Genomic DNA, 20,798 nt, shown 5'->3' on the forward strand with positions numbered 1-20,798 from the left:
AAGGGTGGGAGGGGAAAAAAAAAAGTAGGGAAGAAGGGGAAAAGAAATACATCCCAAAAGTTAGCATCGTCCTCTCGGTGACTTGCTAATCACATCTCTGCACTGACCACTACGCCTCCGAACATGTGTCACTTGGTGGAGCACGAGCAAGTGGTGCTCACCTCGCACAGCTCCACCGGCCCCATTGTGCTTAAAAGTAACCTGTATTTGCACACCTTCTGATACATAAAAGGTTGTCGCACTTTTACAGGGGAAAATAGTCTGTCCTGCCTTTTCTTCCTGGACCACAGCTGCTAACATGGGAACTCCAGCTCCTACAGGGATAAGTCATAGCCTGGCACCGTGCGTGCCACTCAAGCCACAGTGCGGTAGCCAACTAAAACAAATTTTATATTAGTTGGTATATAACTCTTAATGGGCAGGAGCGTGTGTATTTAATAGCCTGTCTCCAGTCTTTGGACGTGATGTAAACATCTATCCGTGTAAAACTTGAATCCGGTGACCGGTTTCGCTTGGCTCAGGTCTGCAACCCCAGTGTCAAGGAAGAATAATTTAAAGCCTGTGTACTGGGGGTGGTAAGAGGTGTTGGGGGAGAAAGAAGGGAATGTGTTACTGCTGGGATATCGCTTCAGGGGATGGTGGTGTGCACCATGTATATATGTGTGCATATACATATATAAAAACATATGCACACCATATACACATACAGATTCTTCCATATTCGCTTATTATTTTTTTCCCCTCTTCCCTGCAGAGTCAAGATGGCTAAAGGTGATCCGAAGAAGCCCAAGGGCAAGATGTCTGCCTATGCCTTCTTTGTGCAGACGTGCCGTGAGGAACATAAGAAAAAGAACCCAGAGGTTCCAGTCAACTTTGCAGAGTTTTCCAAGAAGTGCTCGGAGAGGTGGAAGGTACCTTAATTTGTGACTTCCTGATGGGATAACTTGTGGTATCTGCCAGGATGATGTGTGTGTGTCTGAACACTAAGGGAGCTCGTGCTGTTTTGAGCTGCATGCTGTTCTTGGCCAGGTATCCTGGCTGTTGATGGGGTGCTGCTGGTTCCTGTAATGGTCATGAAGGCTTCAGCCCAGTGTTTCTGCCCGTTTTGGTGCTTCCACTGCAGCCTGGTCTTTTCTCCTGTTTCCCAAGCAGTGCCATTCAGCTGCCACCTCCCTCCAAGCCTGTGGCCTCGAGGAGGACTCTGGCTGTGCCTGTCCCATTCCCCTTGCTTCTCTCTGGCCGGGTATGCCAGTGGTGGCTGTGGTCCCCAGTACAGGACCTTCGTCCCCAAGGTGGTCCAGTAAAAAAAACAAACAAATCCTGAAACTCCCCTATCGAGTCGGTACGTGTTGGCTTGTTTACTTAAAGTTTGCCAGCTATTGAACAGTTGGGTAATCACAGGCTCGGTGTCTTGTTTTTTGGTTTTTTAGACCATGTCAAGCAAGGAGAAGGCTAAATTTGATGAAATGGCAAAGGCTGATAAGGTACGATATGATAGAGAAATGAAGGACTATGGACCAGCTAAGGGTGGCAAGAAGAAGAAGGACCCCAATGCCCCAAAGCGACCACCGTAAGTAACTTTAAAGCATTAAATGCACAAGTATTTTGTTGTTGTGTTGGTGTTTTTTTTTTTTTCTCACATCCTGTAACGCAGCTGATAGGTTTCTATAAAGGAAGTAGATGGGGATACTGATGATACAGCAGTGTTAGCAATATTCATAGCCTACTGATACCGTCTTGTAAGTCTTCTGGGCAGCTCATAATCTTGAGTTTGTGGAGCACTAACAGGAATTGTCAGTCCTTGGTATCCAAGCTTGTAGTGATAGAAGACATGGAAATGACTGGGTCACAGTGAGACTTGTGTATCTAAGATGAAATTGGGTAGGGGGGGGATAGACAACACTTGATTAAAAACAGCATTCGATAACGGCTGCAAGTCTGGGTCTCTGTAAAATCAAAACACATTTGGTTTTGTGGGTTGGTTGGTTTGTTTTTCTTAAGTGGGGGTGGGGGGAAAAAAGTGTTTCTACTCAGCTTGTGATGAGCACATGTGTGGATGTTGTGGGTGAGGGATGGAGGAAGGGGCTGCTCCCCAGGTGTGCTGCTGTGGTGCTGACTGTCCTCTGGTGCTTCTCCCCAAGGTCTGGCTTCTTCCTCTTCTGTTCAGAGTTCCGCCCCAAGATCAAGTCCACAAACCCTGGCATATCCATCGGGGATGTAGCAAAGAAACTGGGTGAAATGTGGAACAACCTCAGTGATGGTGAAAAGCAGCCTTACAATAATAAGGCAGCTAAACTGAAGGAGAAGTACGAGAAGGTAAGGCTACAGTTTTCACTTGTGCCTCTTCTGTACCGGCTTTCGTGTCGCGGTGTGACTGTAACCTAGACCCAGCCGAGGTGGCCCCAGTGTAGTGAGCATCTCCAGCAGACAGACCTGTTGTCACTGTGCTGTGTACCCTGGGGCAGAGCAGGTTAGGGAGCCGTGGGCCAGGAGGGAGAGCTTTCACCCTGTGACAGCATCCGCGGCTGCTCCTCTTCCTCCAGCAAAGGGTTTGCTGTGCCGTTAAAGGAGCTTTGTCCCATTAGCAGGGAACTTCTAAGAGAGGCTGGGTTCTCTTCTCCTCCTCAAAGAAATAACAGTGAACACAGGGCTGGAGGCCTCCATCACCCCTGGAGGCACTGGAGCACGTGTAGGTGTCTGCATACCTGGGGGCTGTGGTGCCCACTGTCCCCTTTTGTGGGGTGCAGCTGTGGAAAGGCCAGTCCCTTTACCTTAACGCCTGCTGCTGTACAAATGCTGTGTGTGTTTGCTGCTTAGAGCAAATTAAGACATCCCCTTGACTTTGCAGGATGTTGCAGACTACAAGTCTAAAGGAAAGTTTGATGGCGCAAAGGGAGCAGCAACCAAAGCTGCTCGGAAAAAGGTAGAGGAAGAAGACGAAGAGGAGGAGGAGGATGAAGAAGAGGAGGATGAAGATGATGATGATGAATAAAACTGTACAATACTTGTCTCCATGTGAATACCATAGAGTAGGGGAAACACCATAAATGAAGCACCTCTTATTTGAGATGGTGTTTCTTGCCCTTATTAGGCTTAATTAAAAAAAAAAAATTTGGATTCCGATCGCGTTGTAGTTTCTAAAAGTGCTCTAGAAATTGTAACTGGTTTACATGAAGTGGCCATGGGTGTAGTGAGCACCCTGAAACTGTATCAAAGTTGTACATATTTCCAAACATTTTTAAAATGAAAAGGCGCTCTAGTGTTCTCCTAACTCTGTGCACTTTGCTGTTGGTGTAACAAAGCATTTAAAAATGTTTCAAGCATTTTTTTAATTTGTAAGGTGGTGTTACTATATGGTTATTGGCTAGAAAATCCTGGGTTATAAACTGTACATATCTATAGTTTGTAAAAACTAGACAGATTCTTGTGGTACATGCTTAGAGTTATGATGCCTTAGAGGAGCAGTGATTACTTGGAAAGGCTGTACGTTCCCCGGGGTGCCATGGCCCAAAGCATGCACTGTGAGGGTAGATCTATTTACACTACAGTGGGCGTCCATTTAGCTTAAAAGTTGTCTTTCTGTATATAGTGAAATAGCATTCTGCTGCCATTCTTAGTTGTGGAAGGGGGTTCAGCTGGCATGAGAAGTGTATGGATTTTTTTAGTTAAGTGCGGTAGTTTTTAAACTGAAACTGTAGACCTCTCTTCATCGTCAACCAAGTGAAGAGCCAGTGCAGCAACTGAAGTTCAAAAACACTCTGTACTTAAACGAATTTGCAACGTTCTGTTTTTTTTGTATGTTTAGAATGCTGAAATGTTTTTGAAGCAAAATAAACAGTATTACATTTTTAAAACTGTTCTTGACAACACTCTAAATTTCTGGTTTAAAAGGATCTTAACAACAGCAAGAGGTTCATTTTGAAGTCTGTGGCATCCCTCAGGGCTGGTGACTTAGGAAACATTCTGACTCAAGGATTTAAAAAAAATAAAATAATAAAAAAAAATAAATGGTGGCCAGCCAAAACTGGCTGAATTGAAAGAGATGGCTGCTCCAGCTAATATGCAATCGTAACTGTTTATGGCTGAGTGGCATAAGATGCTATGCAAGTTTGAACTTTATTACTTGAACTTGGGAGCCTAAATGAACATTCATGACGTAATTGTTTGTTTGTGTGTGTATATAGCAGCATTCAGAGATGCAGAGAAAGGTAGGTGGCTAGGAATGAGGCTGACACCATGAAATAAGTATAAAAGCATAGTTTGGATTTTTTTTTTCAGTTGTGTTGGGTAAATTTATAGCCCAAATGCATTGCTGTACATATTAAAATGTGCCTTTTTTGTCCTGTGTTACACTGTTTCAGACTTGTGGTTTTTTCTAGCATTTTAATTCGTGGCAGGAGCCAGGCACCTAGGCTAACTCCCTGCTGAAGTAGGAGTGTGGTGCAGGTACTTAGTCTGTGTCCTTTCTCTAGTGGCTCCAGTTTTAACACGAGTCGGGTGCTGTGAGGTGGGTTGGGGGAGCAACGCAGGTCTCCTGTCCCCTTTGGTGACCAGCTGGCTGTGTCACAGTCACTTTCCAGTTCCCAGCTGGGGGTGTTTTGCAGCCCTTGGAAGGGAGAGGTGATACCTGGTCTCTAGCTGGTGACTCTGACCTCATTTTTCCTTAGCACAGAAACTGCACAAAGCTCTAGCAGCCCCTTGAATTCCTTCCTAGTGCTGGCCATGGTTAGCGGTTGGTGCTTGCTTGGCAGCGAGGAGGAGATTGGGGTGTGAGGATACCAGTATCCTCATTAACAGCAGGTCAAAGCTGTGACTGCTGGGTGCAGCTGATTAAGAGAGCAGGGTAACTCACGAGTGTAAACTGTGGGTACAGGCTGCTGCCACCCCTTCCTTTGAGCGAGGCTTACAGGCAGTAACTACTTCTAATGTGGATAAAAGTGCTTCGTTGCCTGTTTGGGTAGCACATCTGGCTTCCTGTCATTTCTCAACCATAGTATCTTGGCAGGAAGGGTCTGATCTCGTGTTGAGATGGACTAGGGCCTGAAAACAAAACCAAGCAAGCTAATAAACTTTTATGAAACATAGCAACATGTGGCAATTTTTTTAAGGGTAAGGTACAGTTGGATCACTTAAAAATAGTTCTATAACTGCTTAATCAGGGCAATTCTTAGTGTCTCAAATGCATGAAAAAACCAAGTGTGAAATTGGCCCCTGTTTTATGGGAAGTTGCATTTTTAAAAGCCTCAAAGCTGCATCTGGAAAAGAAATAGGTACCTTTGTATTCGCTACCCCTTCTGCACATCTTCTGAGGCAAGGGAGAAGACGACTGGAGATTCCAGCACGTGGAAATTTGATGGGGAAGTGGTGGAGCAGAAGAGAAAAGCGATGGCATCATTTCAGGAGCCGTAATACTGTTTCTATTGTCTAGTTGGCAAAATCTCCCCTTAGCCACATATGGGAATTAGTGTAGATCACTGCTGTGCAAATCGAGCTTGGCTTTGAATTAACTGCTAGTGAGCTGAGCCCCTATTGATAGTGTTAGCAAATAAGAACTAGAGCTGACACCTCTTTGTCTTCGTTATATTGGAAATCTATCAAGTTGCAGGGCTTGATTAAGGTCTTGGACCTTACGGTGCACTACCTATTCCTGCTCTGCAAATTCCTAAAATATGGCATGCCTCGGGGATGCTGTTCAATACAATGCTAGTGCAGGACTCTAGGGACTCAGATTTGGATATTGCAGATGCAGTGATGATGTGTCTTCCCCCAATACTCTGCCATTGATAAATACCATCGTGTGAATGTATATAAATAGCACATGATTTCCACCACCACCACTGCTTCTTGTGTTCTGAGATGTCATGTCAAATATTGGGAACTGCTTAATTTCATCCAGCTCTGTGTTTTCTGATAGAACATCCTCCAAATGCTCTTTCTGCTTTGAAACGCTTGTGGTGTTTCAGAGCAGACATTTCTGCTTTGAGCTGTGGTGCAGCTAAAACTTCTAGTTTGACTTTAGTCCCAAGCCAAACAGAGTAAATATGTCTCCTATTAACGCCATCATATGTAGGGAAGGGCAATGATGAAATAGATTTGGAGAAAGGGAAGGATGAAGAAAGACTATTCCTTGCGTGAATTGGACAGAGCTGACTGCAGGATCACTTCTGTTCCCAAAATGTGGTTTGTTGCTTCCCCCCTGTGCCCACGAAGGCGAGCTGAGGCGGGCTGTGAGGGTGAGGGGCTCGGTGAAGAAGGGATGGTGCTAGTGCAGGTGTTAAAGCCCACTCGCTGCTCTGGGGAGGCAGAGGATGGATTGACTGGATGGGGTGGTCCCTCCAGGTGCCTAAAACAGTGGCAGAGGTGTGAGAGCTTTTCCTCAAGGGGAAAACCTGTGCTGGGGCTGATGTGGGGCAGATGCTGGATGCGGGTCCTGCTGCCCGGTGACACTGACCCACCTCCTGCGGGTCATTCCCATGGTTGGTACCACTTGATTTGCACTCAGAACTATACATAGTCTTGAGAGCACACTCATTACCAAAATCCCCCAGGTCCCTTGGAAATCAAACCCCCTGGGAGGGTGATGGGATGAAGGGGGTCACCCAGCCGCTCCACCCAAGCCAGATCCTGCCACTGCCGAAAATGAGCCTGGTGGTCTATTGGCATGACCTGGGGGGGCAGAGGAGTGATGCTGTCCTGCTGCTCTGTAGCCTATACGTTCCTAAATTCAGTTGAAGCATGGTAAATATTTGGTATGAGCCCTTACACCAGAGGGGAAGGTCTGCACGGGAGGGACATGGGGAAAGCTCCACCGCTGGTGTGGGGTTTGCTCCCCACAAGCAGTCACGATGAAAGCCACGCTGCCGGATGGTTTCCTGCCGCTCGTGTCGGTATCCTAATGCATCTGTAGGGAAGCAGTGCATTAATTTTTCTGTAATAAAATTAATTAAAAATCCTAGTCCAACTGCATATTGAATCAATTAGCAGCGAACGGCTGCAGCTCTAACGGAGGTCCATAGGAAGGTGAGACTCCGCTTTGGGGATCGTACTGGGGATACAGGCAGAGTAGAAGCGTTTCTCTTATCTGCTCCCTTTGAATGGCTGATTTATAGATAGTTTTATTCACTCCTAATAAACCCTGCAGGAACAGCAACAAGGTGCAAGGGCTTCTCTTGGCCCTGGCTCAGGCGGTGGCAGGTGAATGGCTTTTCGCTTCCAGCCTCCAGCACAATTTTGGCAGCTGCCCCAGGTTTATGTTTTCCCTCTGTTCACTCAGGCTGTTGTTCCACAGGCAGAGAATCATCCCCCAAGTTAAGCCCTCTTCTGCTGAGGGTTTTGAGAAGCAGGGCTTGGACCAGGAGAAGGAGCTGGGATGGGGTTTCCTTGCTGGTTTTGCTGGGGCAAGAGCAGGACACTGCATTGATGGCCACGCTGCTGGTCGTCTCCTGACAAGCCCCAGTCTCCCCTCTATGAGAGTGAGCCCAAGCTTGCCCTCCTCTGAGAGATAATGGGAGGAACTGTGACAGGTGACATTTCTTTCTGCTAGGGCTACACCAGATTTTAATGCAATAAACTGAATTGCAAATTGCAGCTGTGCTGCACAGCAAAGTGTGCTGGAGACCCCGTTACCCATCGGTCGCTCTCTAAACATATTCCAGCTTACGCTGGAGAAGGGGCTGATAACTGGTGTGCCCAGTGGGGGTTTCATACCCTATGAAGTGTCTTCATCCCTTCTCGGCAGGTTGGGCTCCGGTGGGAGCGTGGTGCGTGACCTGCCCCTGCTTGGGCAGCGTTTGGCAACCGGTGTTCAACGTGCTCTGTAAACATCGCATCCTTCTGATAGGTCTGAGATGTTCATGCTAAAGTGGGATGTGGATGAAGGGTAGCTCCTTGTCCGTGCTAACGACCTTGATTGGAGTTGTCTGCTGCTAAGAGCTTTTCCCTGAGTGCCTTCCTGCACCTGCATCCCTAAATTAGCCAGGAGGAAGCAGCCACAGCCCAGCTAGAGCGGATGGCTGTATCTTCTGGGTGGTGAGTACTGCTTTCTCTTGTTCCTGGACGTGGCAGGGCCTCATAGAAATGCCTATGAAGTAGCTAAACCAGGGTTAGTCCTTCTGTTAAGCCAGGGTGGAGAGAAAAAGTGACCTCCCTGGAACCGGGGAGCCTGGGTGCTGTGTGGGGCAGCAGTCCTGGTGCTGTAGGGGTGGCTGGGATGCGTGAAAGCAAATCCTTGTCTTGTTGATGTTGAGAGGTGGAACTTCACGGACTGTGGTAAGGAGACACATGTAGAAGGGTGAAGTGATTTGGGGGATTGCTTGAGACAAACATCTCTTGCCCGCTGCTAATTATTGTGTGATTGCTCTTTTGCTGTGTGTTACCTGGGATGTACCAGCAATAATTCATGGTCTGGCAAAAGAGGCTCGAGCAAGGTGGGAGCAGGGGCAATTTGGTCTCCAGTTGTCTTAAAGAATACATTGATTAGGTTTTGCTCTCTTTAGCTGTAGAGCTCAGGCTGGGCATCTTCTATAGGCTTGACTTCTGCAGGTGTTCAAGGTGTTGCTACCTGCAGCTCCTGGTGAAGGTCGCTGCCTGGTAGCAGGGAGAGGCAGAGGAAGCACGTGCTGGGTCTGCTGTTGCTTCATGTAGTAACGTAACTTTTGCAAGCTGCTGGGAGGTTTTTCAGACCAAGCTCAAAGATCAAGGTGCTAGTAAAAGTCCTAAAAGTAACCCTTGTTTCCAAGGACTTCTGTGGAAGCGGAATAAAATCTGAGCAAATAGCATTAAACTGTCTAATTAAAGATCTCTTGCTCCTCACCGTCACTTGTGTTTCATTCATTGGTGATTCTCCTCTAAAGAGAGTTGTCTCGCAAAAAAAAAAAAAAAAAAAAAAAAAAATAAGCAAAAAAAAAAAAAAAAAAATAAAAATGGAACTAAACATTTCAGTTCAAAATATTAAAAAACTCCAACAACTAAAAAACTATCATGTGCTATTGGAATATTGCAAAAGATATAAGGTTTCAGATGGTGATCTTTACCTCGATAAAATGGCAGAGAATTATTAGGGTGAAAATGTTTGAACGAATTAGGAATTTCACAGAATTTCACTGAATTTTAGAGTTGGAAGGGACCAAAAAGGAAGTCAGCTGTTTTGTGGTATGGAGAAAGCAAAAAAAAGAAATCCAACAAACACATAAGAGTCTTGACATACCATGGAAGAATGTGTGCATATATAGAAAATAATTTTTTAAATGTTAAAAAAATAAGTATTCTTTGAGGGCTCACAACCCTAAAAAGAGTTGTCTCCCAAAAAAAAAAAAAAAAATCAGCTAGACTAGACTTGATGTTTTGAACCTTGAGAGCAACTTGCAAAAGGCCTTCAGTGGTTTTGAACATAGGAACAGTGGGCCTTGTTTATTTTCTCCTGGTCCCCTCTTAGTGCCTTGCCTGGGGAGAAGGTGAAGGTGTCTCCATTACAGGCTCAGCCCCTCGCCTTTTCCATTCATATGCCATTTCTTGGTGCATCTCTACAGACGAGTAATACTCCTGTAGACCTGGGGCAGATCACCCTTGACATTCGTCATTTTTTTAAGATGTCACCTTTCAGTAAATGACACTCCAACAATGGTCCAGGCTGGTCTTTCCAACTGTGAAGTGGAAAGAAGCTTCCAACTGCCTTTTCTTTTTGTTTCCCTCCAAATAAATGCCCCCACAACACTTATTTCCAGTGCTGTTTCACGGATCTCAGCTTTTAAAACCCCATTTCTTCACTTGTTTTTGTTTCTTCCCCTTCCCTGCCCTCCCTCTGCCCGGCGGAGCAGCTGTGGTCAGCGAATCTGGCCGGATGGCTTATTTTGGGTGGTGTGACTTACTCCCAAATTTTGAGAGCAGGCTGGCTGGTGTCTTCCTGCTAGTTGAATGTTTTAGGGAGGATCTTCAGGTGGTGTGGGCTGTTGCTCCGTGCCAGCTCAGGCTACTTGCTGGTGCTGTTCCCCTGAGATTTTGTGCTGTTCCCCTGAGATTTTTCTGCTCAGACCACCAGGGTGAGGATGGAGGAGCCTCTTCCTGCTGGGACTGTGCTGGACCGGCCGGTGCATGTGGAGCTGAGCGGTGACGATGGAGGTGGGAAGTGGGAGCGGGAGGCAGCTGAGGGATGTGGGTCTCCGGGTCTTGAGCAGACGGCATCCAGCCCGCGGGGTCTCTCTCTGTGTCGGGGACCATATGGTGCTGTATTTCGCAGCTGGCCCTGTGAGATAAGGTTCGGCAGCTCGTATAGATGAAAGGGAACGGGTGGTCTCAAAAAAGTGTTTGTTGCTGGTGCTCGGGCCTCTCGTGGAGATGGTTATGGCCAATGAAATATGTTGGGCTGTACCATGGCCGTGCTGGGTTTCTGTAGCGTGCTTGTTGGGCTGGGCTGGGGACACCTTCTCAGGGCAGGGAGCAGAAACAAGCTGCTACAAGGTGAGATAAGGTGTTGATTAATGTGTAGATGGGAAGTGCCTTCATGTATACATTCTCATCCTGCTAAGCATGAGATTCCTGCCTTTTGGAGGTGCTCTGGTAAGGTCTCTTCCCCACTTCCCCCCTCCCATGCCGTGCTCGGGTGCCGGCTCTCCCAGGAGGTGACGAGGCCATGCTGGAGCATGTTGTGGAGCTTCTGGGTGACAGCCTCCCCCACAGCAGAGCTGCAAACCTCCGAGAACCACAGTGGGATCACCTCCAGCCCTGCAGTGCCAGGGAAGCAAGAGCCACCCTCTTGCTGCAGAGGTGGGTGCTTGGGGAGGGTCCTTTGGAGGGGGGGGGCCACCCCAACGAGGGCTCGGGGTGCCTGTGGTGGGAGAGGGGATCTTGCTGGAGGAGCCGATGGTTTGCTAGAAGCCGTCTCCTAAATATGGACATGATTATTATTATTTATTTGCTTGCTCTGGAATCTTTGCATTTTTTCCTTAATCCTGGAGGAAAATCGGCGGTGCCCTGTGTGTGCATGTGACATGGCTGTGCACAAACTCCCTTTGTGACTTCTTTCTTTCATGGGGGAGAAACGCATTCAGGAAAAAGCAGGGCCCTGACAACAGGAATCAAGTGTTTCTAAATATGGACATCCCTTTTTGGACTAAAAAGTCTTTTTTGTACCCTGCATATTTCCCCTGTTAATCATTTCCTTTTGTTCCTCGCAAACTTTGGTCCTCCAATGTTATAGAAGGAATTATAGCTGCTCTGTTTGTAAACTTTCCTTTATGATACATGAACTGCCTTGTATGTGAGATGAATTTGCTGGGTTTACTTTTTAATGCGGTTGGAAAGGCCGGCGCTCTGGTTACTCACCCTTGGCTTTTCCTTTTTTTTATAAAAACGGTCATATTTGGCCTCAGCCCATCTCGGAATATTGGGGATTTTACAGGCCATTGAGCTTTGCCTGGTCCTATTCACTGCTTTTGTGTTACACTAATTGGCTTGATAAAGAAGGGCCTGGGCTCTGTAAAGTGCTTCTCCTCCAAGGTGAAATGTGAGATGGAGGGGGGGAAATATTCAGATGTTCACTAGCAGTTATGCTCGCTGGATAATCTGAATGCATCAGAAATCAGCTAGAGCTCAGACAAAGTAGGGGATTAGGAGTCTGAGATGGGCGAGCAGGGTGGACATCTGGAAGCCTGCTGTTTAGCTTGTCTGCCGGGGTGGGTTGCGTCTTCATTATATGGGTTATCCACGCCGAAAATGAACAGCGTGCTGGGATGGCGGTGGCTCTCTGTGGATATATTCTGAAATAACAATTTCTGTTGTTGTTTACGGGAGCACCCTGCCCTCCCCAGCAGAGCTCTGGGTGTCTCACACAAACCCGGTCTCCAGCGGGGCGGGAGCAGCTCGCCCTCTGAAGCTGGAGGGGGACACGCTGGGGTTTTATGGCACTGTTTGTGCACCCCACCGCTGTCACCTGCTTTGAGGTTTGGGGTTTTTTTTGCACATGACTGATGTTAGGCAGACAGCGGGTGCTCGGGCTCTCCCTTGCACGGTGCTCCCCGCTCTTTGGGCAGAGCCCGATAGAAAAGCAAAGGGGTGGGAGAAGGGGAGAGAAAGCAAACTCAGGGTTTCTGAGCCCTTCCTGCGTGCGGACCCTGCCTCTCCTGAAGTTGAGCCTGTTGTTATGGCACAGGGCTGCTTCTGCCACCACCAGCATCTGCCGTGGGCAGCATGGTGCATCCGGGGTTGGCTTCCCTTGCCCCGTCCTGCTGCCCTCCCGACCCCCTGTGGGCATGAGGATGTGGCTTGGGGTGCCACGTGGGTGGAGAGGGGACAGATGTGTGGGGTTTTCTTCATTTGATGATGAAATACGAGTTGAAAAAATGCCTTTGCCCTTTTGAAAACACAATATTGGAGAAAGAATTCCAAATATGTTGTGAACAGAAACAGCTAAATAGTGGTTTGTTTTGCTTTTGTTTTTCCCCCAAAAGTAATCTCTTTACCAGCCCCTTGGCGTGTGCTCCGTTTCTCCTACTCTATCTCCAGCACTTGGCTTCGCTCATGTTTTCAGCCCCTTCCTGGACAACCTGCCTTGGCAGCTTCAATTTTGGCCACAGCTGTAAGGTGCCACAACGTGGCTGTGCACAGCTGGAGCCTCGCACAGCAAATACCTGCTGCTGCCTGACCAGCATCACGCCTGCCCCTGGAGGGGAGAACATCGTGTTGAGCAAGCCATCATCGAGATGTTTGGGGTAGGTGCCTTGGTCAGGAAGCAGTGTGATTCCCACCCTGCCCCCTCTCTGGCAAAGCTGAAGCAAAGTGGCTTGGAGGAACCACTAAGAAGAGACCTCTAAGCACAAATGAGTCACCCCGAAGCAGATGCAAGAACTTGGTGGTGCTGGTGCTTTGGGTCATGCTTGGGATGATAAAAGCAAGGGGATTTTTAATTTAAAAAAAAATAAATAAAATAAAATCAATGCTGCAGAAGGGCGGTAGGTACCAGAGCAGCAGGGACCCGGACAGGACATTAATAAAGGGTGGTCAAAGGACACATGCCAGTCACTACCAGTCACAATGCCCCAGGGAATTAAAAGTGGGACTGAGGATTCAGCCCAACCCAGCCGTGTGGCAGCATCTACTGAACACGCTGATTCAGCAAAACATGCCCGTGTTGTGTCAAAGACATGCAAAATTCAGGGAGAGAAGGGAAGGACCAAGGTTCCATTTTTTTGGATGCCGTGTGGGATGTTCTTGTTTCACCTGTTGGCTGCACACACGCTGATCTGACCCCTGGGCTCTCAGCACAGTGTCGATGGCCAGCAGCCCCCGCTGCAGTACCTTGTTTTACCATCTATTTTGGGCAAAACTGCCTTGTCTTTTTTTGGGGAGACCTGACAGGACAGCAGAGCTGAATCCCAGGGGGTACCAGCAGCATTTTTTACTTTTTTGGGTGCTTTCAGGTCCTACTGGGGTTGAAACATGATGCCCATAGGTTTTGTGTGCTCTTGGAGAGGTGCTGTGAGAGCGATTTGGGAGCACCAGGCAGCGCGTGGACACAGGTGAACCAGCCCCTTTGGTGGGTGCCTGCGTGCCAGAGAGCCTGCATCTCGGTCTGTGTTAGCAGCAGTTCTTGGCTGGAAAGGAGGAGGTCTGGAGAAGCGGTTCAACTCCCCTGGAGTCACCCATGGCCCCCCCGGGTGCCGAACCTCTGGAAGCTGGATACAAAAATCCTCCTTTTCCCCCCAGGATGGGAGGAGGGAGTGCATTTCTCCTGAAAAGCAGGGCCAAGAAAGAATTTGTGTGCTGTGGGGGAACTTGTGTGGTTCTACACAGACTAAGTGCAGTTAAGCATTTTGTGGTGCCAGTTTCTGCTCTGTTTTAATGTCACTTTTCAGAATTGCCAGCAATGCAATGCATTGGAACTTCCCCGTGCTGGGGGGCTTCAGGGGACCCCATTGCAGAGACAGGGCATGTTGCATCTCCCTGCTGCCCTTCTGGGATGCCAAAGCCTTTGCTCTGAAGTAGAGGGGTCCAGGTTTTGGGGAGGCAGCCCCAAACGCTGGGTCAGTACTGACGGCTTTGGCAGGGGATGCTCCTGCAATAAGGAACCGCTGGGTGTTTGCATTCCCCTTGGCCTCAGCCTAAAGCCTCAGTCAATAATAAGCTTATAAGACAGTAAATCTTGGTAATGAGAAAAACAGAAGATGGCATCTGCTCTACATGATGGTACTGTGGATGGTCTGGTAAACAGCTACTGAAATGAGTTGCCCGTTATTGCAGGGGTTCCAGCTGAAAAGCCTGATTTCCCTGCAGGATCAGCAGGTTTCACTGCCCCCAGCCCTTCGGAGTGGCTGCTGGAATCTTGTTGAGGCTGAATATTGGCAGAGGTGACCTGTTGCCTGTGAGGGCTGGGAGCTTGCCCACGGGAACAGCAGCACCCACTGCAAAACCAGTGGCAAGTTGCCTTTGTCCTGCAGTCATGGAGCCCCAAACGGGCAATGAGATGGGACCATCACAGCAGTCATCTTCATCTCCTCCTGTGCCCCCTCCAATGCCTCCTTACCATGGTGATACTCAGAGACACACGTACTTTGTACTGCAGAGCACAGGGCAAACGGGGGTTGGGGTAAAAATGGGAAAACAGTTTCTTCTCTATCATATTTTAGGAGATGCTGAAACAAGATGAGCTGATGGGCAACAGGCACCTGGGGATAAATGAGTTGTGCAGGAGGCAGCAGAGAGAGGAAGGTGCTGGGTCCTCGTCTGACATCCACTGGGATGAAGCTGGTGGCCATGGGGTGGGAGCTGGCGGCAGTCCTGGTCCCGCTCGAATGGCATGAAGCTGGGTCTGCAAAATGGGGAGGAGGAGGAGGGAAGAGTTCAGGGGAAGGAATCTGCATATAGTGTGTAATGCTTTTATGAATTGGGTCTTTAATAATTTACATTACCAGTTTAATACTTTGAATACAAATTATCTTGCCCATATGCTGTGCTGACAAACATAAAAATGGAGTAATCAAAGCTGTAATAGCACTACAGCAAAAAGACATAAAATGCCACTAGAAGGCTTAGGATAAATTATTGCATGCACACACTAGCTCTATGGCTCCCTGGTGCCAAAGGATGCATTGCAATTTCTTCCTCAGACTTTGCATTTGGGCTTGAGGACTGGTGCAGTACCAGGAGCGCCGCATGAAATTCTGTAAGACGGGCAGTGTTTACCAAGGAGGAGGAAAGAAAAAAGGCTCAGACCTGTTTGATAAACACCGCAATTTAAATTCAGCTCTGGCATTACACGGGCTGCAAAGAAAATATAGCCCTCTGATTTGTAGGGAGCCCCCTTCTTCCTCCAGCGGGGTTATTTGCATGTATTATAAACTGCAGTGTTGGCTTGCCATCTTCAGGCAGCTGCCACGCACTGCACAGCATCCCTGTGCATCCCTGTCCATCCCTGTGTGGGTTGGAGGTGGTGGGTCCAGCCTGGGTGCCTCAAGAGATGCCCAAGGGAGGATGCTCGATGCATCCTGACACCAGGTGACCCAGGCAATGGGCAGCATTAGTCCAGGGAAAACACGAGTTTCACCTCATCTCTCTTCATACCTGTGCTTGCTCCGCTCTAATGCCCAAGCTCCGAGGGGCTGTCGAAGGTGGGAGAGGATGAAACAGCTCCAGACCCTTGGTGCTCCCTCCTGGCTGCCCTCAGGCTCCAGTTCAGGTGTGAGGGAAGGGTATGGGTGGGCCCAGGAGCTTGTAGATGCTGCAGGTGACTTAGTGGTTTGCTTTTAGCAGCCTGGCATCTTTTGGTGTGGGTTTGCTGGTATAGCAGGCATCCCGACAGGCACGGGGCTGTGCAGTGAAACGAGCAGGTTTGAAGAGCAGAGATGCAAGTTGTGCTCACAGGGAAAAGCTGCTGTTTGTAGATGTCAGTAGACCATGTATTGTGGCTTGTGGCAAAGTCCCTGCTTTTAAATACCAGTCTATTTGTTGGTGCCATTTCACAAAGATGTCCCCCCTACAGGCAGTCTTTCATAGAAAGAGCCATTTAAGGCTCACATTTGCATACAGTGAATTTCTCAGCTATCAAGGTTACTCCATGCTGTAATCCATTCTGTGCTTCTAATATGATCAGGGAAAAATGAATCTTCTTCCCAAATAAATCATCAGCAATAGAGGGAATAGTGCTTTTCCAGAAGGCACAAGGCTCTAGCTACAGCAATGTCTTTCCCAAAAGGCAGAGGAATTGGGGCAGGCTCGTTCTGTGCTGCCTGAACTCTCTGACAGTCTCCTTGAGACCCAAACTCCTTGCACACCGATGAATTTTTCCTGCCTTTGCTGCTCCCAGGATCTGCTGCTGGCTGTCTCCCCGAGATGTGGTGCCAGTGGCTAAGGCGCAGTGCACCCCAAGTGTCACCCATCTTTGGCTCATCCCTTCATGTGTGTATCAGTGCACACACATCTCTAATGGGCTAAGGAGTGGGTGACAGGGTTTGGGACCCTGTGTCCCTGTGAGGTGGGCACCCAGAGGTGCAGAACGAGAGAGCACCCTCCTTTTCCTCCTGCCTGTCCCTGTGCTCCATCTTGCTCTGCTCCTCCTGCACCCCAAAACCAGCTCTGTGCCTCCCTGAAGGCTGGTTTTGCTTGTGAACAGGAGGTTTTGGAGGACAGAGCAGCCCTGTTACTGCAGCCAAGCATGCCAGGGCTCTAAAACCCTTCATTCAAAGTACCCATAGCTGCCTCTGCCAGGGGTGATGGGGACCCCCTGGGTGGATGAAGGGACCTGTGTGAGCTGGGATGGGGAGGCACAGGTGGGCATCCAGCCCCCACTGGAAGAACTTTCCCCATCGCCAGATCTTCTGGAGAACAGGGCCCTCACTGATCCTTTTGCTCTGCAAATAAATTGGATGGATCAAGACCACAATGAGAAATATCCCCATCCTCATCCGGAGAGGGATTTTCAGCATAAAAGGCTTTATATGACTCATAAACTGTAACATTTATTTTTGCACGCGAGGTAAATATTTCCCCCTCTGAATGTCTAAGCAATGCAATTTTGTTTGAAGCCTCCATTTGTTTAAGTCTGGAGGTGACAATAATTCACCTGTTTTCCCTTCCCGTGATTCCCCAAGCAATGGCGTAAGCCAAAATAGAGCGAACTCAGCTCTGGCTGTTTGTCACTTGTCAGCTCCCTCCCTCCGATGTGCTCAGATGAGCTTTGTCCCGGAGTTTACACTCGGGCACCTTCTGATCTCTAGCCGTTGGTAAATGGCCCTGTGTTTTCCCTTTTAGAGGAAGAAATACAGCACACCTGTATGCAGCCACTGCCAGGGCAGGCAGGGAAAAGAGACATAACTTAATTTAACTCCAGATAAATCATGATTTCGCAGCGATCTGCCTGCCACGGGCAGTTGAGAGTCCCGTCTCCTTGGCACGGTAACAATACTTGTCACTCAGTGTCCCAAAGAGACCCGCTCGCGGCCAGAGATCATAGATGACTGAGAAGACGCCTGAAGATGTAAACACCATCAATCTGGAGAAAACAAACCCTCCCGGGAGCCACTGTCGGGTGAGGATGTTCAAAGGCAGCACTTGCCTCTGCAGAGCAGGGGATGTGCCCGTGGGTCGCGTGGATCCCCAACTTCAGAACCTCCCCTGAGCCTGTCGCCCCAAAGCTCCAGCAAAGCCAGGGAGGGAAAGTGCTGCCTCTCCTCTTCCCTGGAGGGCTCAGATCCCTGGCTTTTGGGGGTCTGTAGCCACTCTGCAGCCCTCAGCCCCTCTCAGGAGGGGGAACCCAGGTAGGGGTTTGCTGTGGGGCAGGGGGGTGGCCTTAATGCACCGGCTGCCTTTGCTCTTCGAACGAGAAAGAAGGATGCTCCTATTTTTGATGGTAGGTGCAGCTCCTGGGTGTTTTCTGGTGGAGATTTTCACCACTGTGAAGCTGTTCAGCTCCCACCAGGGGGTCAGAGAGCCCTGGACATGGTTTTGTCACTGCTTAAAGATGTCTTGTGCAAGGGTGATGGGTGGATGCATGCTCACAGCCTGGCCATGCCCCTGTCTGGCTGTGTGGCCCTGCGGAGCGGGCAGGGGTGCAGCCAGCATTCACTGGGTGCCCCTTCACCACCCTGCAATGAGCTGGGCTCCTACCAGAGAGGGGGATTGTTCTGAGAGAATTGTTTGAATTTTAGCTTTCGTTCCCCATCTTGCAGGCAGAGACCCTCACCGTGGGCTGGAAACTCCTGTCCCATGGTGGCACATCAGGCTGTGGAGAAACCTCCCACCACAGCACGAGCTTTGGCTTTCCATCCTTTTTGGCATCCCTGTGCCTTTGCTGGCTGGGTCAGAGTCACCTCTGATTTACAGCTCCTCCTGCCCCCTGCTCATCCACTCCCACCCAGGACCATCCCACCCCCCTGGCATCTCCCAGTGCTGCTCCCTGGGCCCCTGCCATCCTCGGGGAAGTGTCCATGTCCAAGTCTAAACTCAATGCTAATGTGCACAGGCAGTTCCTTTTTCTCCTTTTTCAAAGGAAACTGAATCCAAGGCTGCCGTGAGTGATGATGATATTATTGTTAGCAGTTATTTCTAATTCCATAGCTCTAGGAGGGAGAGAACAGAGTCCCACTGGGTTAAATGCAGCACATGCTATAACAAAAAGACAGTCTAGGTGCCAAACAACTTGCAATCTTCTTCTTAATGTAAGGAATGTAAAATTAAGATTACTATAGCAACATCTTGCTCATGTTGCATACAGATAGGATTTGTTGGTTTTTATATATATGTGTGTGTATCTGTGTATGTAACATACGTATACAAACCCTAAATATCTCTGGCAACTTTTTCCATTGTTGAATTTATATTTAATTTCAATCCTTCTGTATCTCAGGCTCCGTAGGGTTTGTATCCAGCTTTCCTTCAGTGAGCCTTGCCTTCCCCTTTGGGCTCTTCTGTGCGTGCTGTGTGCCAGGTTTGAGTCCCCTCTGCCTGGGAGAGTGCTCAGCTCCCAGCCAGGAGCGGGGACAAGCCCCGATGAGGGATTTCTTTCCATCTATTTGGGGGGGGGGGGGGGGCTTGGAAATGTATACACCCCTGTTAAACTTCATATGTGACTTAACATCTCCAAATCTGCTTTCTTCAGTCAGATTGTAGGAGAGCAGGGTGAACCAGAGACATGCAAATCCCTCTTTTCTCTTCGCATCTCTCATCTCTCAAGTTATTAGTTCAAATTTAAGTGAAGTTTCATGTGAGTTGTGAACCACAGCTTTCACTTTTCGTCCACAACTGACTAAAGCCTGGACCCAGAAACGTCTGTGGGAAGGGCAGAGCATTCCCAGGAGCGGGGAGCGGAGGGAAAGGCAGCAGGAGGATGGACTCACCTACAGCTCAGCGTCACTGAAGTTATCCAGGAAGGCAGCAGAAATTCAAGCACATCTTTCACCTTGTGACAGAGGTAAGTGGAGTTACTGATAAAGAGGAATTTCAACATCCCCAGATCTGAGGGAGCTGTCTTTGCTTACCAGCCTCCAATCGGGGAGGAGGGAAAACCAGGCACCAAACTGTGCAGGAGAGATCTGAAGGGTATCGCTCTCTGCCAAAGGCAGACGCGTCGGAGGGATACCCGTTTCTTGTGAGGAGCGGGAGGAACTTGCAGCTCGTTTGTAACAGCTTTGAGGCTGTGGAGTCGAACGTGCACAGTTGGAGGGCTGGTGGATTCGCTGTTTTGAGACCAGACTGTAATGGAGATCTGAGAACCAAAACTGAAAACGTCTGCTGGCAGGTCTGGATGGAGGAGCTGGAAAGCAGCCTGAAGTTGCCAGCTGCAGATCTCTGGTGCCTTTTACTTAGCAGTGTTAAATACAAGGAAATAAATCCCAGGCAGCTCCGCCTGCAGGGTCTAGAAGGAAATCAAGGGGGCTGGGGTGAGGTGGGTGAGCAAACCCCACTGCCCAGTGGGTCTGTGGGGAAACAGAAGTGAAAAGGGGAAGAAGAGCCTAGAGGGGCCAGCTTTCACAGCCCACCCAGGCAAATGCAATGGCTTTTCTTCAGACAGACCTGCTCTATGAGCAGGAATCAATACCTTTCTGCAGAGCCTGCGAAAATGCTGATGGGTGTGAATGTGCAGAGCTGATGCCGAGGAGGAGATTTCTGGATGGTAGGGTTTGTATCCAGCTTTCCTTCAGTGAGCCTTGCCTTCCCCTTTGGGCTCTTCTGTGCGTGCTGTGTGCCAGGTTTGAGTCCCCTCTGCCTGGGAGAGTGCTCAGCTCCCAGCCAGGAGCGGGGACAAGCCCCGATGAGGGATTTCTTTCCATCTATTTGGGGGGGGGGGGTGTGCTTGGAAATGTATACACCCCTGTTAAACTTCATATGTGACTTAACATCTCCAAATCTGCTTTCTTCAGTCAGATTGTAGGAGAGCAGGGTGAACCAGAGACATGCAAATCCCTCTTTTCTCTTCGCATCTCTCATCTCTCAAGTTATTAGTTCAAATTTAAGTGAAGTTTCATGTGAGTTGTGAACCACAGCTTTCACTTTTCGTCCACAACTGACTAAAGCCTGGACCCAGAAACGTCTGTGGGAAGGGCAGAGCATTCCCAGGAGCGGGGAGCGGAGGGAAAGGCAGCAGGAGGATGGACTCACCTACAGCTCAGCGTCACTGAAGTTATCCAGGAAGGCAGCAGAAATTCAAGCACATCTTTCACCTTGTGACAGAGGTAAGTGGAGTTACTGATAAAGAGGAATTTCAACATCCCCAGATCTGAGGGAGCTGTCTTTGCTTACCAGCCTCCAATCGGGGAGGAGGGAAAACCAGGCACCAAACTGTGCAGGAGAGATCTGAAGGGTATCGCTCTCTG

At 48.9% G+C, this 20,798-nt stretch overlaps 1 protein-coding gene across 1 annotated transcript in view; it reads left to right on the forward strand.

The window, feature by feature from the left end:
* The window catches only part of HMGB3 (high mobility group box 3), a 6,401-nt gene extending 2,051 nt beyond the window's left edge, over positions 1–4,350 (forward strand). Inside the window, exons 2-5 of the mRNA XM_014955257.1 lie at positions 755–911; positions 1,431–1,570; positions 2,142–2,316; positions 2,849–4,350. Of these exons, the coding sequence (XP_014810743.1) occupies positions 762–911; positions 1,431–1,570; positions 2,142–2,316; positions 2,849–2,992 (609 nt within the window). The 5' untranslated portion in view covers positions 755–761 and the 3' untranslated portion in view covers positions 2,993–4,350. The remainder of the gene's footprint in view (positions 1–754; positions 912–1,430; positions 1,571–2,141; positions 2,317–2,848) is intronic.
* Positions 4,351–20,798: the final 16,448 nt, after the last annotated feature.

Source organism: Calidris pugnax, unplaced genomic scaffold, assembly GCF_001431845.1.
Source record: "Calidris pugnax isolate Ruff unplaced genomic scaffold, ASM143184v1 scaffold38, whole genome shotgun sequence".
In the NCBI taxonomy this organism is placed as follows: domain Eukaryota; kingdom Metazoa; phylum Chordata; class Aves; order Charadriiformes; family Scolopacidae; genus Calidris; species Calidris pugnax.